Raw genomic sequence first — 20,630 nt, 5'->3', positions numbered from 1 at the left:
TGAGCAGTGTCAGCCAGCACAGAAGAGACCTCAGAGATCATCATTTGCTACTCATTCTTATTATGAAGAAAGGAACAGACAAGCTAAGAAATTTGCCCACAACCAAGCAACTAATAATAAAAGAGACAGAACTAGCATTCAGGACTCTTCCCACTACATTAAACTCACTGCTCCTCATCCTTCCTTTTCCACTTGCCCACCATTATTAGCTCAAGCTGTGTTTTGGTATCTTTGTACCAAACTGGGCCTAAATTAGCCTAAACTTCTTTTGGAGAAACAGAGGTTTGTTCATTTACTCATCCCTTTAATACTGCCTGAGCATCTATCATGCACAGACCGTTCTCGGGTTGTCCAGGGTGACGTGGAGAACAGGGTGGATGAGGTCTCTACTCTCACAAGGCTTGTGCTGCCCCTGAGGCAGATGAGTTCACAGACAAATAAACAAGACCACATCAGATAGCGACACGCACAAAAAAGTTAAAACAGAAAATATGATAAGAGAGACAGGTCAAGGGCTACTTCATATTGGGTGGTTCCTCTGTAAGAGGAGCTAATTGGGATGACAATGGAGAGACACAAGAAATAAACCATGATAATATCCAAGGGAAGAATGTTCCAGAAAAGCAAGATGAGCTTGTGGAAGCAGTAAGAGCAGCCATGTAGGGCACAGTAAGGAAACTGGGTTTAAATTAAAGTGCAATGAGGTGCTACTGGGGGGAGGGGGGTGTTTCTGAGTGATGAGATCTGAGTCACATTTTAAAAGTATCATTTTGGCTGCTGTATGGGGAACGGGTTGTAGGAGAGCAGAGTGAAGCATGGAGGCAAATCAGGAGGCTATCTCAGGTGAGAGGTGACCATGGTGTCGGACAGGGTGGTTACCAGTCAAAGTGGTAAAGAGTGGTCAGATTTGAGATAATAACACCTTCTGGCTGACTCCTAGAAAATGAAAGAAAGAAGAATCAAGGATAAGCCTAGGATTTTAGCTTGAGCAAATAGGTAGATGGAGATAAAGACTAGGGAAGGAACAGAGTCAGAATTGAAGACAATCAAAGACCTAGCTTGGATTTGCTTAAATTTGAGATTCCTTTAGCTGTCTGATTCAAAATCACAACAGAAAAGATTTGGCACCTTCAAACTAACAACACTTGAGCAGAGTTAAGAAAGACAGCATCTACAGAAGGCAGGGGAGAGTGCTGAGACATCTCAAGTAGAGTGTAGCACTTGGGATAGTAATGCAGGGGTCCATAACCTGGACCTCAGGGGGTGAGCAGTTACCAGAACCTAATAGTTTCTAACTTTATCAGAAAGAGCTGTTTGGAGAAGGTCACCTGCCAAGAGCCGAGAGACCCTTCAGAGATCAGGTCTTGGAATACATACTCTGCCCTCCTCCTCTTTTCCTCTCTGATCTATGTGCGTCCCACCAAGCGCAGGTGGCCATGTGATACAGGACACACAGGTCTCATCAGGGTGGAGCAGCGCAGAGCATAAATATGGAGGGGCAGATGGAAGCTCCCCACCCACCATCCAGGTAGAGACAGCCAGTAGGTAGCTGGCCCTCGAGAGAGCAAGGTCAGGGCTGAAGACATGGATTTTCCAGCTGTAGGCAAGGAGGGGCTTTTGAAGCCTAAAGGTGAGAGATGCTCACCTAAGGAGAGAATACAGATAAGAAAATCCCAGGCTGAGAAACAGAAATGATCGAAGGAGACCCAAAAGAAGAGAAGAAAAGGATAAGAAAACCAAGGAGAGGGAAGAGTTACAAAAGGCAAGAGGAGAAACTCTTTGGAGCAAACGGAGTAGTCAGCAGTGTCCAGTGTTGCTGAGACACCAGGTCAGATAAGGGCAGAAAATGGACCACTGCATCTGGCAAACAGAGACCACTGATGAGGTAACAGAAGATCTAGCTGGGGATGGGGCAGGACGTGAAGAAACAGGATGTTAAAAGGGGATGGGAAGCTAGGGGCCCTTTTGCCTCTGAGGTAAATACAACAGTTTCCAGACACGAGATCCTTCTCCAGCATAGGATTAAGACAGTACTTTAGTTCTGCTTTTTCATCAGGTAATTTAGCTAGTTTAGATATGATCCATATTTTAAATGTCTTAGGGACTTCCCTGGTGGTCCAGTGGTTAAGAATCTGCCTCCCAATGCGGGGGACACAGGTTTGATCCCTGGTTAGGGAACTAAGATTCTACATGCTGTGGGACAAATAAGCCCATGTGCTGCAACTATCAAGCCCACACACCGCAACCAGGGGGAAATCTGTACGCTGCAAGGAAAGATGCCCTTGCCACAACTAAGACCTGACACAGCCAAAAAGCAACATTAAAATGTCTTAAAACCTGTCTTGAATAAAACTCAATTGAGAAACTTGCTAGAAAAGTCAAAACAGACATGGTAGCCCATAAAAGCTCTCGTTGCAAAATATCCTCCAAAGCTATAGCTAGCCTGCCCCTTTGTTTCAGAGTCTAGGATGTAGGTTCTAATCCAGGCTGTACTACTTACATGACTCGGGCAATTTATAGACTTCTCTTATTATCCTTCCCGTACCAGGAGAGGTGTCTTTTTTCTCCTTTAGCATTCTTGAGTGCATTTCTTTATCTGAACTAACCTCACTGTATGAAAATGATCTCTGTGCCTCCCTCCACTTTTAGACCCTGGAGAGTAGGGACCCTCCTTTTTTCATCTTCATAATCCCAAAGCCATGCACTCAAACAATTTTGTTGAAAAGAGATTAGTATTATTAATTTACCTGAAAAGATCATTTTAAGTATTAAATGCAGAAGCAAATCATGCATGAAGATCTCAGTGACTATCATCAGTCACTCATCCTTCAACAGTCTTCTAAGTGAGGAGCATCGTACTCTGCCCCTGCAAGCTCTATTCATTTATTTAATAAATACTCGCACTCATTCAACAAACACATGCGGCAAACACTATTTCAGGTGTTAGGGATACAAAGGTGAATAAAACAGAGCAAAGTCCCTGCTTCAAGGACCTTAACTCTGGGGATGGAAGGGGGAGATAAGCAATAAACAAATGAATACACATAAAAATATTGAGCAGCTAAAAAGTGCTATAAAAAGCAAAGCAGGATGTAGGAAAATAAAGAGTGATAATATTGGTTTTTTTTAACAGGCTCTGTGCTGGTTTCATGCAGACTTCTATATCCTAATTAACATTCTCAAGAATTGCTATAGATCATCTTCTTCAATCCAGGTGATACCTCGAAAAACAAATGCAGTTGACCCTTGAACAATGCAAGGAGTGGGGGGGTTGACTGACCGCCCCCCTGCACAGTCAGAAATCCACAAATAAACTCTGAAATTCCAGCCCCCACCTTCTGTGGTTCCTCTGTATTTACAATTCCACATCCATGGATCCAGCCAACCATGGACTATAGTACTGTAGAATTTACTATTGAAAAAATCTGCATATAAGTGGACCGATGCAGTTTAAACCTGTGATGTTCAAGGATCAACTGTATATTTCACAAATGTTCTGTGAGAAGCATTTAATTAGTGACTAATATAACATTTTCTAAAATGTTCTATATGATATTCCATCTTTCTATAAGCATCCCAAATAATTTTACTTCACCATCTGTACTAGTTAGTATAGACATGAGAATGACTCCACAATGCTTAACTGTTCAGCTCATTGACCAGTGACGTACCAATGAGTAGAGGGATCTCTTACCAAAATGCTGTGTTAAATGCTTCTGAGTATAGACCCTGAATGTGAAATATTTACTATACTCTGCGACAGCAGAGCAAAGGGTCCTAAGAACCTGCGGCAGTAGCACAGAGAGGATTCATTGAGGAAACCATTCTGGGGAAGGGATGTTTCAACTCAATCCACAGGAGAGTTAGGAGCTGGCTAGGAAAAGTGAGATCTGGGTAAGAGATCAGGGTAAGCATTCTAAAGAAAGAATAGTTCATGGCAGGCCAGAGTCGGTGCCTCTGGGGGAAGACAAGACCAGGAGGGCTTGGAGAAGAGGGTACCAGTGCAGGGGCAGGTGGTGGGGAATGAGGCTGGAGAAGTCTGTTTGTAAGAGACTCTGTTGGGCCACTGTTTGGTTTTTTTAATAAATGACAACAAGAAAAAGAAAAGTTAAAAATATGAAATTCTATACTAACCTCTACTCCTCATTTCCTCAACTGCCTTAAGCAAATGACTGGCTCTCCCTGCGTGGCACGGCCTGGTGCTCGGTGTGGGGTCAGGGGGGGAGTGGAAGGAAGGTAGAGTGTTTTAATGGTTCCCAATAATTAAAGAGTGTTTTTGATGAGACAAGAGAGATGCAGATTATGAGCTCAGTGCTTCAGTTGTTCTGTTTATGTTCACGCTCTGTAGCAATATTTTTTGAACAAAGAGCTTATAGTGGAGTCAAAGGCTAGAAGGCTGGCCAGAACCTCTCTTATTACATGAAGGCTAAAGTCAGTGGAAGAAGGGGAACTGTCACCTGTGAGCCCCAGTCTCCTCTGTCAACCAGCACAGGCAGCTCCTTGAGCAGCCAGCAAAGATCTACTTCAGTGTTCTTATCAAAAAGAAAGAAACTCAGAGAACGGGAACAGAGGTATATATCCAAAGCTATAAAAATATTTTATTCCCAACTAAATGTGATGGGCTCTGATACATTTGAAACAACTATTTAGAGAACAAATTTTAAAAATGCCGCTTTACATCAAGAATCCCCGGGTGGCCTCACAAACTGAAAATCAAGTTTTGAACCACATCTTATAAGAGAGTATGTTGTAGTAAATCATCATCGTTGGCACCTGAATGCCTAGGTTGAAATTCCAGCTCCTTCAATGACCAGCCATCCATCTTTGGACAGGTGACTTAATTGTGCCTCAGTGTTCTTAACTATAACCTGAGGATGGACTTCCCTGGTGGTCCAGTGGTTAAGAATCTGCCTTGCAATGCCAAGGATGTGGATTCGATCCCTGCTCAGGGAAACTAGGACCTGATGCAACCAAATAAATATTGGTGGCTGAGTGGTAAAGAATCTGCCTGCCAACGCAGGAGACTCGAGTTGGAACCTTGGGTCAGGAAGATCCCCTGGAGGAGGAAATGGCAACCCACTCCAGTATTTTTGCCTGGAGAATCCCACGGACAGAGGAGCCTGGTGGGCTACAGTCCATGGATTCACAAAAGAGTTGGACACAACTTGGCGACTAAACAGCAATGAACAACCTGAGGATAATACAAGAAGCCATCTCAGAGGGCTGTGAGGATTAATGAGGCAGTATATGTTAAAGTACTTAGAAAAGCACCTGGCCATAATTATTACGTCAGCTGTTATTAATATCATATATGCATTTTATGAATCCATAATAAACCTGTTTCCGACAAAACTTTTGCTACTGGGAAAACTAATCATGAAACCAAACCAGAAAAACCCTAACCTCCAAAGCCCGTCCCTCCCAGGTGCTCCTGCGGGTAGAGCCGACTCACCGGTCGTTCCGGTAGGACAGTTGGTGCACACCACCTCCTGTGTCTTAGGGACAACGGCACAGCTGGAGCCCCCAGGACACGGACAGGGCTGGCAATCGAAGGAGGTGCCCGCAGTCGAGTCTCCATAGTAGCCATCGCCGCACTTCTCACAGTGGGGCCCGGCCGTGTTGTCTCTGCAGTTACAAACACCTATTTGGAGAGCAGGTGTTGAGAAGGAGGCACGCGTCCAAGTGAACAAGACAGTGAGCATTTCTGACCCGCCTGCTGAGGAGAATTGAGGTCTAGCAGTCCCCAGAGGTCACCGTCTCACCTGTCTCAGGGTCACAGGTCTCGCTGTGCCCATTGCAGGTGCAGAGCACACATGGACTGTATGGGCCAAGGCTTGGGGTTTCTCTTCGGTAACCCGAGAGGCACATCTCACAAAACTGCCCTCCGTATCCCACGGGACAGGTGCAGGACTCCACCCAAGTTGCGGGGACCCCGGGCCCAGGACGAGCGCTTGCCAGGGTGACATCATCCAAATAGCCAGCACCTGTGTGCGGAGGGGGGAAAGAGGATCACTGAACTGGCTTCCGTTTTCCAAAACTTCATGAAAATTCATCAGTGCTAAAGGACAGATTCAAAATTTCGGAGACAGCCAACCATTTGCTTAATTTATCTACTGGAGAAGATAACTAGAAAATACCACTTAGATCAACTATGTGGTACCTGGTGCTAAGTATCTGGAATGGCGGTATATCAAACTCTTATTTTTTAAACACACACACACACACATACATGCACACAAAAATTTCAATTTTACAGTTCTCCCAATCTGATCCCCTGGAGAAGGAAATGATAACCCACTCCAGTATTCTCGCCTGGGAAATCCCATGGACAGAGGAGCCTGGCGGGCTACAGACTCTTTTCAGGAGTCACAAAGAGTTGGACATGACTGAAGTGACTTAGCACACGCACCCAATCGCCAAAGTGAAAAACAAAAAGCACCGGGCAATGATCTGGGGCAAGAAGAGATGGAAGAATGTGGGAACAGGAAGAGTCTAAGGCTACAGCCACGAAGCCACAAAAGCAGGCAGTGATCATAGAGTTTAAGGGTTGGAAAGCAGCGAAAGCACCTGTCAATAAGGACCACGCAACTGTATTTTTTGCCCTGCATAAAATAGCAAAAATAATTAAACAAGTTCGAATAATCAGGGCTACTTTGACAAACATAATTACTCCAAAGCCATTATGCCATTAGGCCATATATCATAACACTTTCTTGTTTTCAGAAGAAAATAGAAAGAGAAAGCCTTATATTGGCTTAGCTCAAAGGTTCATCCAGCCTAACAGTGCATATGACAGGCTCAAAAGGAACATCCAAGTTTTTATTATACCAGCATGTTTCCCTTTAATTTCCATCCCACTCCTACCTCTTATACTCTTATCTTTTAAGTGTATCTCCCCATGTTATGAAATATCTCTTGTTTATAGAGAAAATGAGAAACTGAGGTTAAAGGACATCTCTTATTTCTGCCTTGAACTTAGTTTAACTTTTACTATATTTATGGGCTTTTTCAACATTAGATCATGAAAGACATCTCCACTGTTAAAGTGCTTCCAACTCCAAACATTCTTAAGTCTCCTCATCCTAAACGTATTCTTCCTTCAATCTGTCCCTAGTCCCAAATTAAAATCTCTCTTTTCCTCCCCTTAAAGCTGCACTTCTTAAAAGAATATTTTACTTCATCTTCAAATGTACTTGTAATTTAATTTACTTAATTAAATCATTGCAATCTAACTTGTTCCAGCACTTCTCTTTTTTATTTATTTATTTATTTTTTTTATTAGTTGGAGGCTAATTACTTCACAACATTTCAGGGTTTTGTCATACATTGATATGAATCAGCCATAGATTTACACGTATTCCCCATCCCGATCCCCCCTCCCACCTCCCTCTCCACCCGATTCCTCTGGGTCTTCCCAGTGCACCAGGCCCGAGCACTTGTCTTATGCATCCCACCTGGGCTGGTGATCTGTTTCACCATAGATAGTATACATGCTGTTCTTTTGAAATATCCCACCCTCACCTTCTCCCACAGAGTTCAAAAGTCTGTTCTGTACTTCTGTGTCTCTTTTTCTGTTTTGCATATAGGGTTATCGTTACCATCTTTCTAAATTCCATATATATGTGTTAGTATGCTGTAATGTTCTTTATCTTTCTGGCTTACTTCACTCTGTATAAGGGGCTCCAGTTTCATCCATCTCATTAGGACTGATTCAAATGAATTCTTTTTAGCGGCTGAGTAATATTCCATGGTGTATATGTACCACAGCTTCCTTATCCATTCATCTGCTGATGGGCATCTAGGTTGCTTCCATGTCCTGGCTATTATAAACAGTGCTGCGATGAACACTGGGGTGCACGTGTCTCTTTCAGATCTGGTTTCCTCAATGTGTATGCCCAGAAGTGGGATTGCTGGGTCATATGGCAGGTCTATTTCCAGTTTTTTAAGAAATCTCCACACTGTTCTCCATAGTGGCTGTACTAGTTTGCATTCCCACCAACAGTGTAAGAGGGTTCCCTTTTCTCCACACCCTCTCCAGCATTTATTGCTTGTGGACTTTTGGATAGCAGCCATCCTGACTGGCGTGTAACGGTACCTCATTGTGGTTTTGATTTGCATTTCTCTAATAATGAGTGATGTTGAGCATCTTTTCATGTGTTTGTTAGCCATCTGTATGTCTTCTTTGGAGAAATGTCTGTTTAGTTCTTTGGCCCATTTTTTGATTGGGTCATTTATTTTTCTGGAATTGAGCTGCAGGAGTTGCTTATATATTTTTGAGATTAATCCTTTGTCTGTTTCTTCATTTGCTATTATTTTCTCCCATTCTGAAGGCTGTCTTTTCACCTTACTTATAGTTTCCTTTGTAGCAGCACTTCTCTTAAAATAAAAAGTCATCAATGATTCTTTAGTTGCCAAATAACAAAATCCAATTGTACTGTCTTTCCCAATCTGTTAACTTCCTTAAAATTCTTTTTTTCTCTTCAGTCTCAGATCAAGGTCCTTAAATAACCATGCTTCTAGGATTGCTTCTTTTCTCTTCCTACATTTTTTGTCATATTTCCAAGTTTAAAAATGACTGCCCATACGTTGACAACTCTTTGATTCTAAATCTCCAGTCCCAACTAAGTCCCATCCAAATTTCTAACTACTTATAAGACATTTCCATTTGGATATTCATGCAGGCACCTCAAAAATCAACACATCCAAGCTGCTGATGCCACTGCCAAGGCCACACCAATGCTCTGATTCCTCTACCCCAGCATTTTCTACCTTTCTACAGAAATAGGTCCTTATTCTAAAAAATTACAGGAAAACAATTTAAAGGCACACTTAAAAACAGCTTTGTTTATCTAAAATTATAACGAACGTTCATTCAGTAAATTTTAACTTTTCATCATTTAGCTAAAAGGGCTTGATAATTGATTTAGTTAAAAGGGTTTGATAATTACATAGGAAGAAGTAAAAAGAAATGGAGGTTAAGTAATGTAAGCCAGTACAACTATATTGGGATTCTTAGAAAAATCTAATTACATATATAATGTAACCTCAATAGGCTTACCCATTATAAGACAACACTATTTACTAATTTTGGGATAATTTTCTCCAGGTCCTTAAGAACGGTTTCTAAATGCATTATTTTTATACACAATTCATGTATGATGAGGAAGTTTATTATACCACTTCTTTAGGATCAGGTTTACATTAGGACTTTAGAGATAAGCTTTTGATTATGGATCCTTTTCCTAATCATCATCTTAAATGATTATTTTAATTATATTATAACTTACTTCTCTCACTGTATGTCCCACGAATCTTGATAGAGGTCAAATTGTTCAGGAGTTTCTGAAATTCGAAAGGGGTAAGAGTAGGCCTCCAAGGGTAATCTGTCGCTTCATGGAGCCTAGAGAAAAAGGAAGGGGCATGTTAACCTCTGTGAGGACAATTCTGGGAGCTGAGAAAGTATTTCTTACTCATCCATGCCACCCACGATGCACTGCTCTGCCGGCCTAACCACGTCAGAGATGAGTCTTTTGGTTTGACCATACCACTGGAAAAGGCACAGGTAAACTGGGGCAAGTGCCCTTTTACAAAGTCACATCGAGAACCCCAACGTTTCTCTTTAATACACACCTTGAGGCCTGAGGCGCTTAGATAAAGAAACCACTTTTATCATTCTGGTCAAGTCAGATTTTATAAACCAAACTGTCTTACCTGAAGACGTATGTCACAGCGGTCTCACTTGGGTAGGAATTGCCCTGAGCGATCAAGGGCACAGACACTCTTAGGCCAGCTCCTTCAAGTACCAGGTCTTCTGCCGAGAGGCGAGTGTCTCGCCTGTCCACACGGAAGGAGAAGGAGAAATTCTGACCATAACTCAACACCTGCTTGCCCAAGAACTTCGCTGGAAGGCAGACACAATGGTGAGCAAGAACATGAGGTCAGGAATAAACACAAGCACATGCCACACCACAAGGCTTCCGAGCCTTACTTACCAGGAGCGATGAAATACCTAGGAAAGTAACTGTCTGAGATGACAGCAATATCCTGCCTCTCAGAGGACCACTCAAATGATGCTTCAGAGCCATCCCTTTGTTCTGCATGCCACCCGTCCTCATCTACAAGCAGAGGATGAAAACACAAGTGCAGTTACCTTGCAAACATCCTGAATTCAGGTCCTCTGTATTCCACAAAACATACAGAAACTCATCACTGCAAGTTTTTGAATAGATGGAAGCTGTAACAGTGCCTATATATGCTATACCTCTGAAGCTGTATTTTTCTTTATTTTACATAACATTTACACTCACTGGTAAATTCTAAAACCATCTGTATATGTTTTCATTAAATTAAAAGCCAAACAAAAATCACATACATTAAAAAAAAAAAGTGTTGATATTCTCAAAAGCTCTTCAAAGAGTTACTGACTTTTTTAATACTGTAAGCCTAGGCTCAAAATTCTAGGGGACAGAAGGAAAGGTCTTTTACCAGTCTCAAAGGTAGAGGTTATAGAATAAACGCTGTAGCCAACGGCATTTGTACACACGGAAGAATGCCCAAAGCAGAAGCAGGGGGTGCACCCTCTAGGGTTAGATGATTCCAGATTAAAAAATCCAGGTTTGCATCTGAAAGAGATTAAGATACAATCAAGTATTTTTTTGTATCTGAAATATGAGAGAAGACACAACGCAGCCAGAGAAAGAATGAACTACCTCTCACAATTGAAGCCTTCAACATTGTCTTTGCAAACACATCTTCCTGTTTCAACATTACATTCATCTATGCTGCCAGAAGGATTGCAAGAACACGGCCTGTTGGATGGAAAACGGAGTGAAACAATGAAACAAGAGGATAAAGAAATTTTGCTCCAAGTCAGTCTTTTGTTTTACATGTTAATAGATTTTTTTTAAAAAAAGAAATACATAAAAAAGCAAAATGAATCCTAAAGTCATCTTTGGATTTGGATTTTATTTCAGTCAAGGACACCCATCACATTTAGACATTAAAAACTGCTTCATTTCTGTACAAAACAATCCTGGATCATCATTACAGCGAGAAGCCTTAATTAAATCTTGGTGATAATTATTATGGGGGGGGATGTTTACAAAGCTGCAGATAAGCTACAAGATCTATTACTAAGAATCAGCTACAATTGGGTTCTGCCCCCTTAAAAAATCTTACCTGCATCCAGCCTCAGTGAGAGAATGGTACCCAGGCTGGCAACGGTCACACTTGTCCCCCATCACTCCTGGCTTACAGCTACATCTGCCATAGCTATCACACTGTGTACTGAGGGAACCTGAAATATAAAGCACTCAATGTCAACCACCAGAGAGGTAAGTAAAACTAATGTCTCAAAGAAAGAAAACTGGTAAGTAAAAACAATGCTTGAAATTCAGTATGTAGATTGGTTTTCAGTGCCTAGATGGTAACCAAGAGACTAAAGGTCAAATTTTAAAACAGAACTCCCTCAAAACCCATACCCCTTTAAACTATGACGTTTAAACTTTTCAGACATACACCCTAAGATGAATCTACTCATCATTATTGAAAAATACTAACAAATAACTCTGTACCCATGATAAACTGCATGCAAAATCAGTCACTGTGGACAAGTACCGGCTCCTTAGGGCCTGTGTCTAGAATTTAAGTATATACAGGCAGGAACAGCAAAAATAAAGTTCAAACTCCTAGAAAAGTAGAACAGACTAAGAGCTCTCAGCTCCTCTGAACACGCAGCAACATGCGGCAGGGGTTTAGCCCTCCAAGGAGGTTAGACTAAACAAAATCATTAACAAGGAAGAACTCACAGAGCAGCTAAACAACCTTTTACAGTCAAAAGTTCAAATGGTCTCAACGATCTTACTGCTAATTATTTATAAACCATTACTCAGGCCAATCCCAGCTTTATACACACCAGAAAGTCATCTAAAGGTTCCACCTGGTTAAAGAGAGTTGAGGCCAATGCCAAATCATTTACACAGTATAACAATATTCACTCTTCTATACTTAACCTGTGAGAATCCTAAGGAAACAAAGCTTTATTTCCTGGAGATACAGGAAATGCTTATTTTGTCTCCCAACCCATCAGGCTGAAGCAGACCCTGGCTGTCACTTACCAACAGGACTACAGTGGCAGGGAGAGCAGGCTTCCCTGCTCCCGAGGCGGAAAAAGTTCTCCCTGCATCTCTCACACTTGGCGCCGTCTGTGTTGTCCTGGCAGTTGGTACAGTGGCCACCGTGGCCCGTGGAACGGTATAGTTCAGGGTCAAAGTAGCACTCCTGCGATCGGCCATTGCAGTCACAGGCTGGTGGCCAAAACATGAAGTCAGATCCGAGTTTTGAAGACTCAAACCGAACTGTAATTCCCCACATCTCCATGACAGATGGTGGAGGTGGTGGTGGTTTAGATGCTAAGTCGTGCCCAACTCTTGCAACCCTATGGACTGTAGTTCCTCCGTCCATGGGGCTTCCCTGGCAAGAAAACTGGAGTGGGTTGCCATTTCCTCCTCCAGGGGATCTTCCCAACCCAGGATAGAACCCTGGTCTCTTGCATTGCAGGCGGATCCTTTACCTCTGAGCCATGATAGTTGGTAGTAGAATAAGTATGACTACCAGATACATTTCTCATTTAAAAAAAAAAACGAAAAAAGTATGTCTATTAATAAAAGGTTTATAGTCAGGTTATCAGCTTACAAGGAAATGTTCATCCTTATAAAAAGTGGTACTATCATAGCTTAGCTGGTAAAGAATCCGCCTGCAATGCAGGAGAACCTGGTTCAGTTCCTGGGTTGGGAAGATCCCCTGGAGAAGGGACAGGCTACTCACTCCAGGATTCTTGGGCTTCCCTTGTAGCTCAGCTGGTAAAGAATCTACCTGCAATGTGGGAGATCCTGGTTCAATCCCTGGGTTGGGAAGATCCCCTGGAGAAGGGAAAGACTACCCACTCCAGTATTCTGGCCTGTATTGTCCAGCAGATCACAAAGAGTCAGACAACAGAGTAACTTTCACTTTAAAATATAACTAATTCCTGTACTTGGGAATCTCCAGATAGTAGTATATATACAAGTAAAAGCCAAGTCAAATTACAGTTTTTCTGAGTCTTTATCCTTCATTTTAATACCAAGTCCAAGCACAAGGGACCAGTTCATACGCAGGTTTCAGTTTACCTTTTTAGGGCTCAGACAATTCACTAACTTTCAAAATGCCAGATTACTTGCATACTGAGATTGGGGTGATCTGAGCCATATTGGGTACAATATGTACCTCTGTAAAAAGAAGCAGGAAATCTAGATGCACTAGAAAGTAAATCCACTAGAAGGGAAATCTAGACCCACTAGATGCCTCTATCTACTGGGAAGCCTTGGTACCAAATGGTTCATCTGTTAAGCAGTCTTAGTCCCTACAGGGCACAACCATATTTTAAGAACAAGTATCTACAGCCACTGAAAATCTTTATTATATTTATATTAACATGATTTTTTTCAAATTATTGATTCTTCCTCAAGTACAGACAGTATTTTGAACATTAAATAAAATTTTATTTGATTTCAGATACAGCAGAAAATTGTTGTTTTTGAATATATGTATTTTTTTCTCCTCCCTGCCTTTCCACTAGTTCTTTTATAGTGTTATACTTGAAAACTTTTTAGGAACTTGAATCACTAGCATCAAGAATTAGAGAGTTAAGTAATTTTAAAAGCTCCCATTCCCTTCTTCATAGCTATTTTCTCCTCTCTCAAGCCTCCCTAGATTATTTCACAATCAGCCCAGCTTACAGCACCTAAATGGTCTGGTGCCTGTAGTTTATGAGGCAGAACAACCCCCATGTCTACACTGTCCTAACCCACCACTAAAGCAGACGCTGTGGCTCCCTGATACCAGCTGAGAAAACAGCTGTCATCTTCTCTCCCCTACCCCCAGCACCTGACAATACTGTAGTACTGTCCCCCCACCAGGAACTCCTCTCTCTGAGGGGTCATGGTGCTGAAGGGACTTCCAAGGGAAACAAACCGACTTAGCTCTTCATCAAAGTCTGGTTAGCTGTATTCAGTTCATCTGCCAGTCAGAAGCTGGCAATCACATTACACTCGCTTTTCTAATAACGTTCCTTGATAGACTCAAAATATGACATCATTAAGCAGATTACTGTTCAAACACATGTGTATATTTCCTTAGATGTCACATCTTAGGAGAAATCACTTTTTATCAGCCTTTATCATGTAGCTTCTAACACTGGATGTTACAATTCAGTAAAAGACGTAGAGAAGTTCAAGGGCTTAGGAATACTAGAGGAGGAGGCTATCAGACTTACCTAAAAATCAGGGATTTGCTGAGAAAAGAAAAGATGAATAAGAAAATGTGCTGTATGCAGCTAATGGAAACAGTCCTAAGTCAAGATATTGGTCCCTTTTCAAGGTTTCTGCCAATAATTCCTGCAAGTTCAGAGTGTCTTCCTTCTTATTCCCTTTATTTCCAAGAAGGTACGATAAGGAATATTTATAAGGACAGAAAAAAGTTATAGCTGCTTAAAAAGTGTCTTATTTTTTAAGTCCTTGGCAAATCATGATTACACGGTTTCATGACTTTTCTCCTAAGATTCCTTTCCCTATCTCTTCAGAATAAACCAAGACATTTATGAAGGAATAAACAATGTATAATCTTTTTTCATTTTCTCTCTTCCTAAGAGGACTAGGATCTACTCTTCCTCTCAAAGCCTCTCGCCTCTGCACAAGGGAAGTAGGAAAATTCTCTGTAGTTTGCTCTTTAGTGAGATAAAGAAAAAATGATTTTTATATACAATCTTTTGAATGGTAGTCTCAGTCTACTACTCATCATACCTGACAAATGTTAATCAACAACCTTGGCTGTCTAAAGAAACAAGAATTGGAAGGAAGAAGACTATTTTAAAGAGCAACGAAGAAAAGACTAGAAAAACCATGTTTTAGCGTAGGCTATGCCGGCCCAGTACTTAGACTAAGGAGAAGGCCAGCCCCCGGAAATGCGGCCCCCAGTCCGTTGAGTGTGCGCTGAAGGAAACAGAAAGCCTGCGGGTTCACGTCTATGGCCCACCCCACGCACCCATGCGTTCCCTCTGACACGCATGCAGGTGAGGTGTATACATCTACATGCTCAAGTTACGGAAGAATCAAAGGAGGCCACCCACTCCCCCGCCCCCCGCAGTCCTCAGGACAGCTCAGCAGACGGAAGCCCGGCGCACTCACGCTGGCACTCGCTGGCACTCTCGGCGGTCGCCCTCCTCCACGGCCGGTCGTTGAAGAAAGGAAGGCACTTTTCACAGTCCACGCCGTAAGTGTTATGCTTGCAATTACACACCAGCTTGTCAAAGTCGTTTTTCACACATTCGCTTGCATGTCCGTTACATTTACACCTGGGGAGAGAAGAGACGCTCAAAAGCAGAAACAGCTAGAAAGTGCTGGCCTGGACTCAGAGAAAGGGTGTTCACAGAGAATTATAGCAACCTACGAATGTTCTGAGTTTACCAAACAGAACTGTAAATTGAAGAACTGCAAGATTAAGTAACGGCTGTGTTTTTAGTTACGAAGAAAAATTCTGACCAAAAAAGGTAGCTTTATTTAACAGGGGCTGGAGCATTAACTGGACATAAAAAGAAAGCCCCCGACAATTTCTGAGGACATCTGTAGGACCCTTTCCTGAAGTGAAACGTGTGTGTTTCAAGAAGAAGCCAAGTGTGGTGGTTAAGAAGAACACGGGTGTACACATATGACAGATTCACCTTGTGTGCAGTGAAACTAACATAACATTGTGAAGCAATTATATTGCAATGGAAAAAAAAACCAACAAGGACATGGACTCTGAAGCCAGGCTGCCTGTGACTTACAGATGTAACTCAACCTGCACCTTACCTGTGAGAGAAGGATGAGAATAATGTCTATTTCACAGAGTTACTGAGGTCAAGAGGTTGCTGTTTTTACGTGCCCAGGATTACATGGGCATATAACAAGTCAATAAATGTCAGCAGTTATCTGTCATCGTGATTTTAAAAAGCATTCTGATCTGAAGACAGTAAGAGACAAACACGATACCACCATATGGATCTCTGGTAGACACGCCCTTGGGTTGTTTTGGGTAAGAATCCTTGATGGATCCCTAAGACGAAGGCACTAGAACAATAAGGACTTGTGGAAATCCCCAAGAGTATTTGCTGCCCTGCATGCCCCTCACTCGCTCTTTATAGACAGCACAGCTTCAAGCACCACTTAATAATACACTCAAACACTTCTGAAATATCTACAGTGCACTAGGATGAATCCCAAATTACATCTCCAGCTTGCCTCTTTCTTTCAAGCTCCTGTCCTTGCCTGCTACACAAATTAAATGTCCTCCATGACTTAAAAGCTTTACCTTTTATAACTGAACTCACCATCTCAACAAATGAGCTCATCTTCTCTGTTTATATTATTATAAATTGGCATCACCATTCTCCTGATCACTAAACCTTCAGATCTTCTTCGACTAAAATCCTGATAATTCTTTCTTCACAAAATGCACCTAAATGTTCCCTTCCACCCTGCTGTCACCACCCCAACGTCAGGCATTTGTCACCTAACACCTAGATGACGGCATCCTAACAGGAATATAAAATTCTCTCAGTCATATTCTACTTTCACTCTGCCTGCAGCTCGTCTTCCTAATCTACTGGTCTGATATCAGAGCCCTACTCCAAAAGAGTACCTGATTTCCCACTGGTTACAGTTTCCATCAGCTTTCTCTGAGCATCAATCCCATACCAGGAACATAGCATACAAAAATCATGTTTCTGCTCTGGAGACTTCACAGGCTAATACAGGGAGAGGTGAGCCCAAGATTCTTGGCCCACTGTCTAAGGTCTCTGGCTAGCAAACTCTACAAATTCATGTAAGATGTTCCTCCTGTCAAGGAGATTTAGATTCTTCCAACTCTAAACTTTTGCTCACATGTCCATCCTCCTGCACCCAACCCAGACATCCTCTCTCCCTATCTAAACCCTGCCTATTCTTCGAGGCCCAGCTTCAATTCCATCTGCGTCTCTAGCCTGACAGTCCTATAAGCCCGACAGTCCTCTGGCATATGACATCTCTTTATCTAAAGCATATGACTGTCCTAGTATTTAACTTTTCACGTGCTCACATAGCACCTGCCTCATTCATCTGCAGGATCCTTGAAGGTCAGGTCCTTCTCAGAAGGTGAGTGTCAATCCCATGCTTCCTCAGTAGCTTCACAGTGCCTGTCATAGGGCTTTGCACTTAATTGCTCAATAAGAATTCACTAATGTGTTGACTGGATAAGCAGTTAGAAAACCTAGTTACTTTGTTTCCAGGATAATGAGGTCTAACAATGTTACTAATGTGGTTGTAAACAAGTGGCTACATTCACTCCTACACCAAAGCTTCTATGGCTTTCAAGGTTATCTAATGGCTTACTTACCTACCACCCACAGCAAAATCAGAGATTGCATAATAATAGGATTTGAGAACTTTGGGGTCGTTAAACACTTCATCTCCAAAAGTGTTCAGGCGATTGAGAGTTACTCTGATGTCAGTGGCAGTTACCCATTCCTGTCAGAAAATAAAAACATAGAAAAGATGGTAAAGGCACTGACATGTATGTGACAAAATCTTCTAAACAGTTAATGTGTCATTTAACTTATGTCTTCTTCTGGCATTAAATCTATTATACTACTCAAAGACCTCCTTTAATATCCTTATATTCTTCTCCTTGACTCTTCCCTTCTTGGATCTAAGTAGTTACTTCACCACTCAGAATCCCCCAAGGCAGAAATAATATTAGTTTCTTCACAAGGCTGTAGAAAGGCTTAAATGAAATACCCTTTTCAACACTCAGCATACATTAGGTACTCAATACACATGTCCTGTCTCTCCATTTTATATCCACAGCCCAAAGCCAGCCCAGAGAAGCCAACAGAGAGTTCACAAAGAGCCACAACTGCATTCGATGTGCTGGTCACTGCCTCCTCCTGCCCATCTTGTTCCATCTCCCTTTCCCTTTTACCCCAACCACTACTGACAGAGCTGAGAGACACATCCCAGTACAAAGCAATCAGTCATTACACTGGCCTGAACCGATCAGATGTACTCTTTTGTCTTGACCCTTCCCAAATGTCGCTTCTTGTGAGGCCTTCCCTGGCAATGCTATCTAAAATTGCCACCATGCCACTACCTCCAACTCCCTATTTCCCATCACTATTTTATTACAATTGCCTGTTTCCATCACCACCACCTGCCCACCCCACCACTGCCACATCAGATTATAAGCTCCACAGGGCAGGAATTTTTTTGTTTTTGTTCACTGCATTTCACTGCTGGTTAGGATATACTTGGTTCTCAGATTAACATTCACCAAGGAAAAGACCCTTGAAAGTCCATTAGACAGCAAGGAGATCAAACCAGTCAATCCTAAAGGAAACTAACCCTGAATATTCATTGGAAGGACTGATGCTAAAGCTGAAGCTCTAATCCTTTGGCCACTTGATGCGAAGAACTGACTCACTGGAAAAGACCCCAATGCTTGCAAACATTGAAGGCAGGAGGAGAAGGGGATGGCAAGGGATGAGATGGTTGGATGGCATCACTGACTCAATGGACATGAGTGTGAGCAAACTCAAGGAGACAGTGAAGGATAGGGAAGCCTGGCATGCTGCAGTTCATGGGAAGGCAAAGAGTTGGACACAACCTAGCCACTGAACAACAAGCAAATGGGCAGACTGGCAGAAACTACAACTGATCAAGATGGCAGGTATATCATAATGGCAGAGGACAAGAAGGAAAGTTATACAGTTTTCCCCTAGGTTTTATGAGATCTCAGTGCTTATAATAAATGCCCTTTCATTGAGCTAATTTTAGACAGATGTTTACATCTGGGGTAATTATAACAATGATCCTGAGGAATCATGTCTGCCAGTGTCCAAGCCCTGTGTATTCCCTTTTCACACTGATTCTAGGTAGGCAAATGACTTGCTTTGGCCAAAGAAACATCAGTGAATGTGACACAAGCAGAGGATTGATATATATGCGTGCACTGGGACTTACCCTCTTGAATACTTTCACCATCACATGAAGAAGCCTAGTCCAGCCTCCTTGAGGAGATAAGATGACGGGGAGAAGATAAACCCAGCTCCCATCCCAGCTGACTGGCCAGGGAGTGACCTCAGGCCAACACAGAATCATGAGAAACAAGAAATCACGGCTGTTTAAAACCATTAAGTTTTAGAGTGGTATATTACATATAATGGCCCAAAGATGCCACGTCCACTTTCAGTTCTCTCCTGGGACTGCATCTCAGCATCACCAACGGAGACATAACAAGCCCAGTGCAGAGCTGAAGGCCATCTGTTTTCAGAAGGCTTCATGTGAGACAGTGAGGCACACCCCTGATTAAGAATCACTGCTTACACCATGCCAAACACCTGGCAGATAGAACAACACAGAGAGCTCATCAAGGCTAATCTCCGTGAAGCCTCCATGTATAATTAGAAAGGAGAAGAGATGGTGATTTCACCATATCCAAACTTGGAACTCCAATAACAACTCCCACTCACGGTCACAATGTCAGGAATCTTTCAGTCGTCTGCAGTGTAAATAGCTGAATGGATCTCTGTGTTTAGCGTTTGTATCTTTAACAGGCTTCAACTTTATCACAACTTTTCTTGAATAAAAACTTCTCAAGAGCTGAATCTGCAACTTTTTCTTTCACGATGCGCATCTTAAAGAAAACAGACTCTAGAACTAGACTTTCTAGGTTTTGAATCCCAGTTTAGTGGCTAAAAGCAGTGTAATTTGGGGCAAGTGATTTTATCTTTTCTGGGCCTCTGATTCCTCATCAGTAAAATGGAGATAATAAAAGTGTCTACCTTATAGAGTTATTGGGAAGAGTTAAATGTGTTAACATATTTAATGTACCTAAAGGGCTTAGAACAACGCTTGGCACACTATGGCATGCTATAGTAAGTGCTATAATAAACGCTAATTATTACTATAAATCACTACATGCTCAGCAATATTCAACACTGAAACCAGGAAGGTTTCTGAGAGATTACAACTTTTATAGGGAGGCGCAAGGAGCAATGAGGGCAGGAGCCAACTGCCTCTGTCCTCACTGTCAGATCGGCTACCAGTCAAATCAGTTACCATTCCTTGGTAGCTGAATATCAGAGTCAGAGCTCTTACATCCAGAGACACATAACTGATGCTTCTGCATAATGATAACAACTGACCAAATCTATTGCGAATGCCCACAGCCTTTGTCACATTTAGTCTTATGAGTTTCTGAGGCGTGAAGAATAAGAAACATCAGAACTCCTATAGCTGTGGAACTGATTTAAGACAAGGCATACAGTTAGCAAAGGGGCCAGAAAACCACAGTCACATTACCTCACTGCTTTTTCCTACTGACTACATGGTCCCTCTCCAGGACAGTAAAATATAATAACTTGTGTAGAAAGAATCAAAGCCAGGAAACATGTGCCAGTTGATCAACTTAGATTTGTGGACACAGCAGGTGAAAGAGAGGGTGGGATGAACTGAGAGAGTAGCGCTAACATACATACACCGCCAGGTATGACACAGCGAGTGGGAAGCTGCTTCGTAACACAG

At 42.2% G+C, this 20,630-nt stretch overlaps 1 protein-coding gene across 1 annotated transcript in view; it reads right to left on the bottom strand.

The window, feature by feature from the left end:
* Positions 1–20,630, bottom strand: part of LAMC1 (laminin subunit gamma 1) — a 119,943-nt gene that overhangs the window by 23,321 nt on the left and 75,992 nt on the right. The window contains exons 3-13 of the mRNA XM_043924425.1: positions 17,446–17,576; positions 15,222–15,388; positions 12,117–12,305; positions 11,179–11,296; positions 10,710–10,808; positions 10,486–10,622; positions 9,993–10,115; positions 9,712–9,901; positions 9,288–9,400; positions 5,763–5,984; positions 5,453–5,641 (exon numbers count right to left, since the gene is read on the bottom strand). Coding sequence (XP_043780360.1) covers positions 5,453–5,641; positions 5,763–5,984; positions 9,288–9,400; positions 9,712–9,901; positions 9,993–10,115; positions 10,486–10,622; positions 10,710–10,808; positions 11,179–11,296; positions 12,117–12,305; positions 15,222–15,388; positions 17,446–17,576 — 1,678 coding nt within the window. The remainder of the gene's footprint in view (positions 1–5,452; positions 5,642–5,762; positions 5,985–9,287; positions 9,401–9,711; positions 9,902–9,992; positions 10,116–10,485; positions 10,623–10,709; positions 10,809–11,178; positions 11,297–12,116; positions 12,306–15,221; positions 15,389–17,445; positions 17,577–20,630) is intronic.

The sequence above is a fragment of the Cervus elaphus genome, chromosome 14 (genome assembly GCF_910594005.1).
Source record: "Cervus elaphus chromosome 14, mCerEla1.1, whole genome shotgun sequence".
In the NCBI taxonomy this organism is placed as follows: domain Eukaryota; kingdom Metazoa; phylum Chordata; class Mammalia; order Artiodactyla; family Cervidae; genus Cervus; species Cervus elaphus.
The sequence above is the reverse complement of the archived record's forward strand: the minus strand, read 5'-3'. Positions and strand labels throughout refer to the sequence as shown.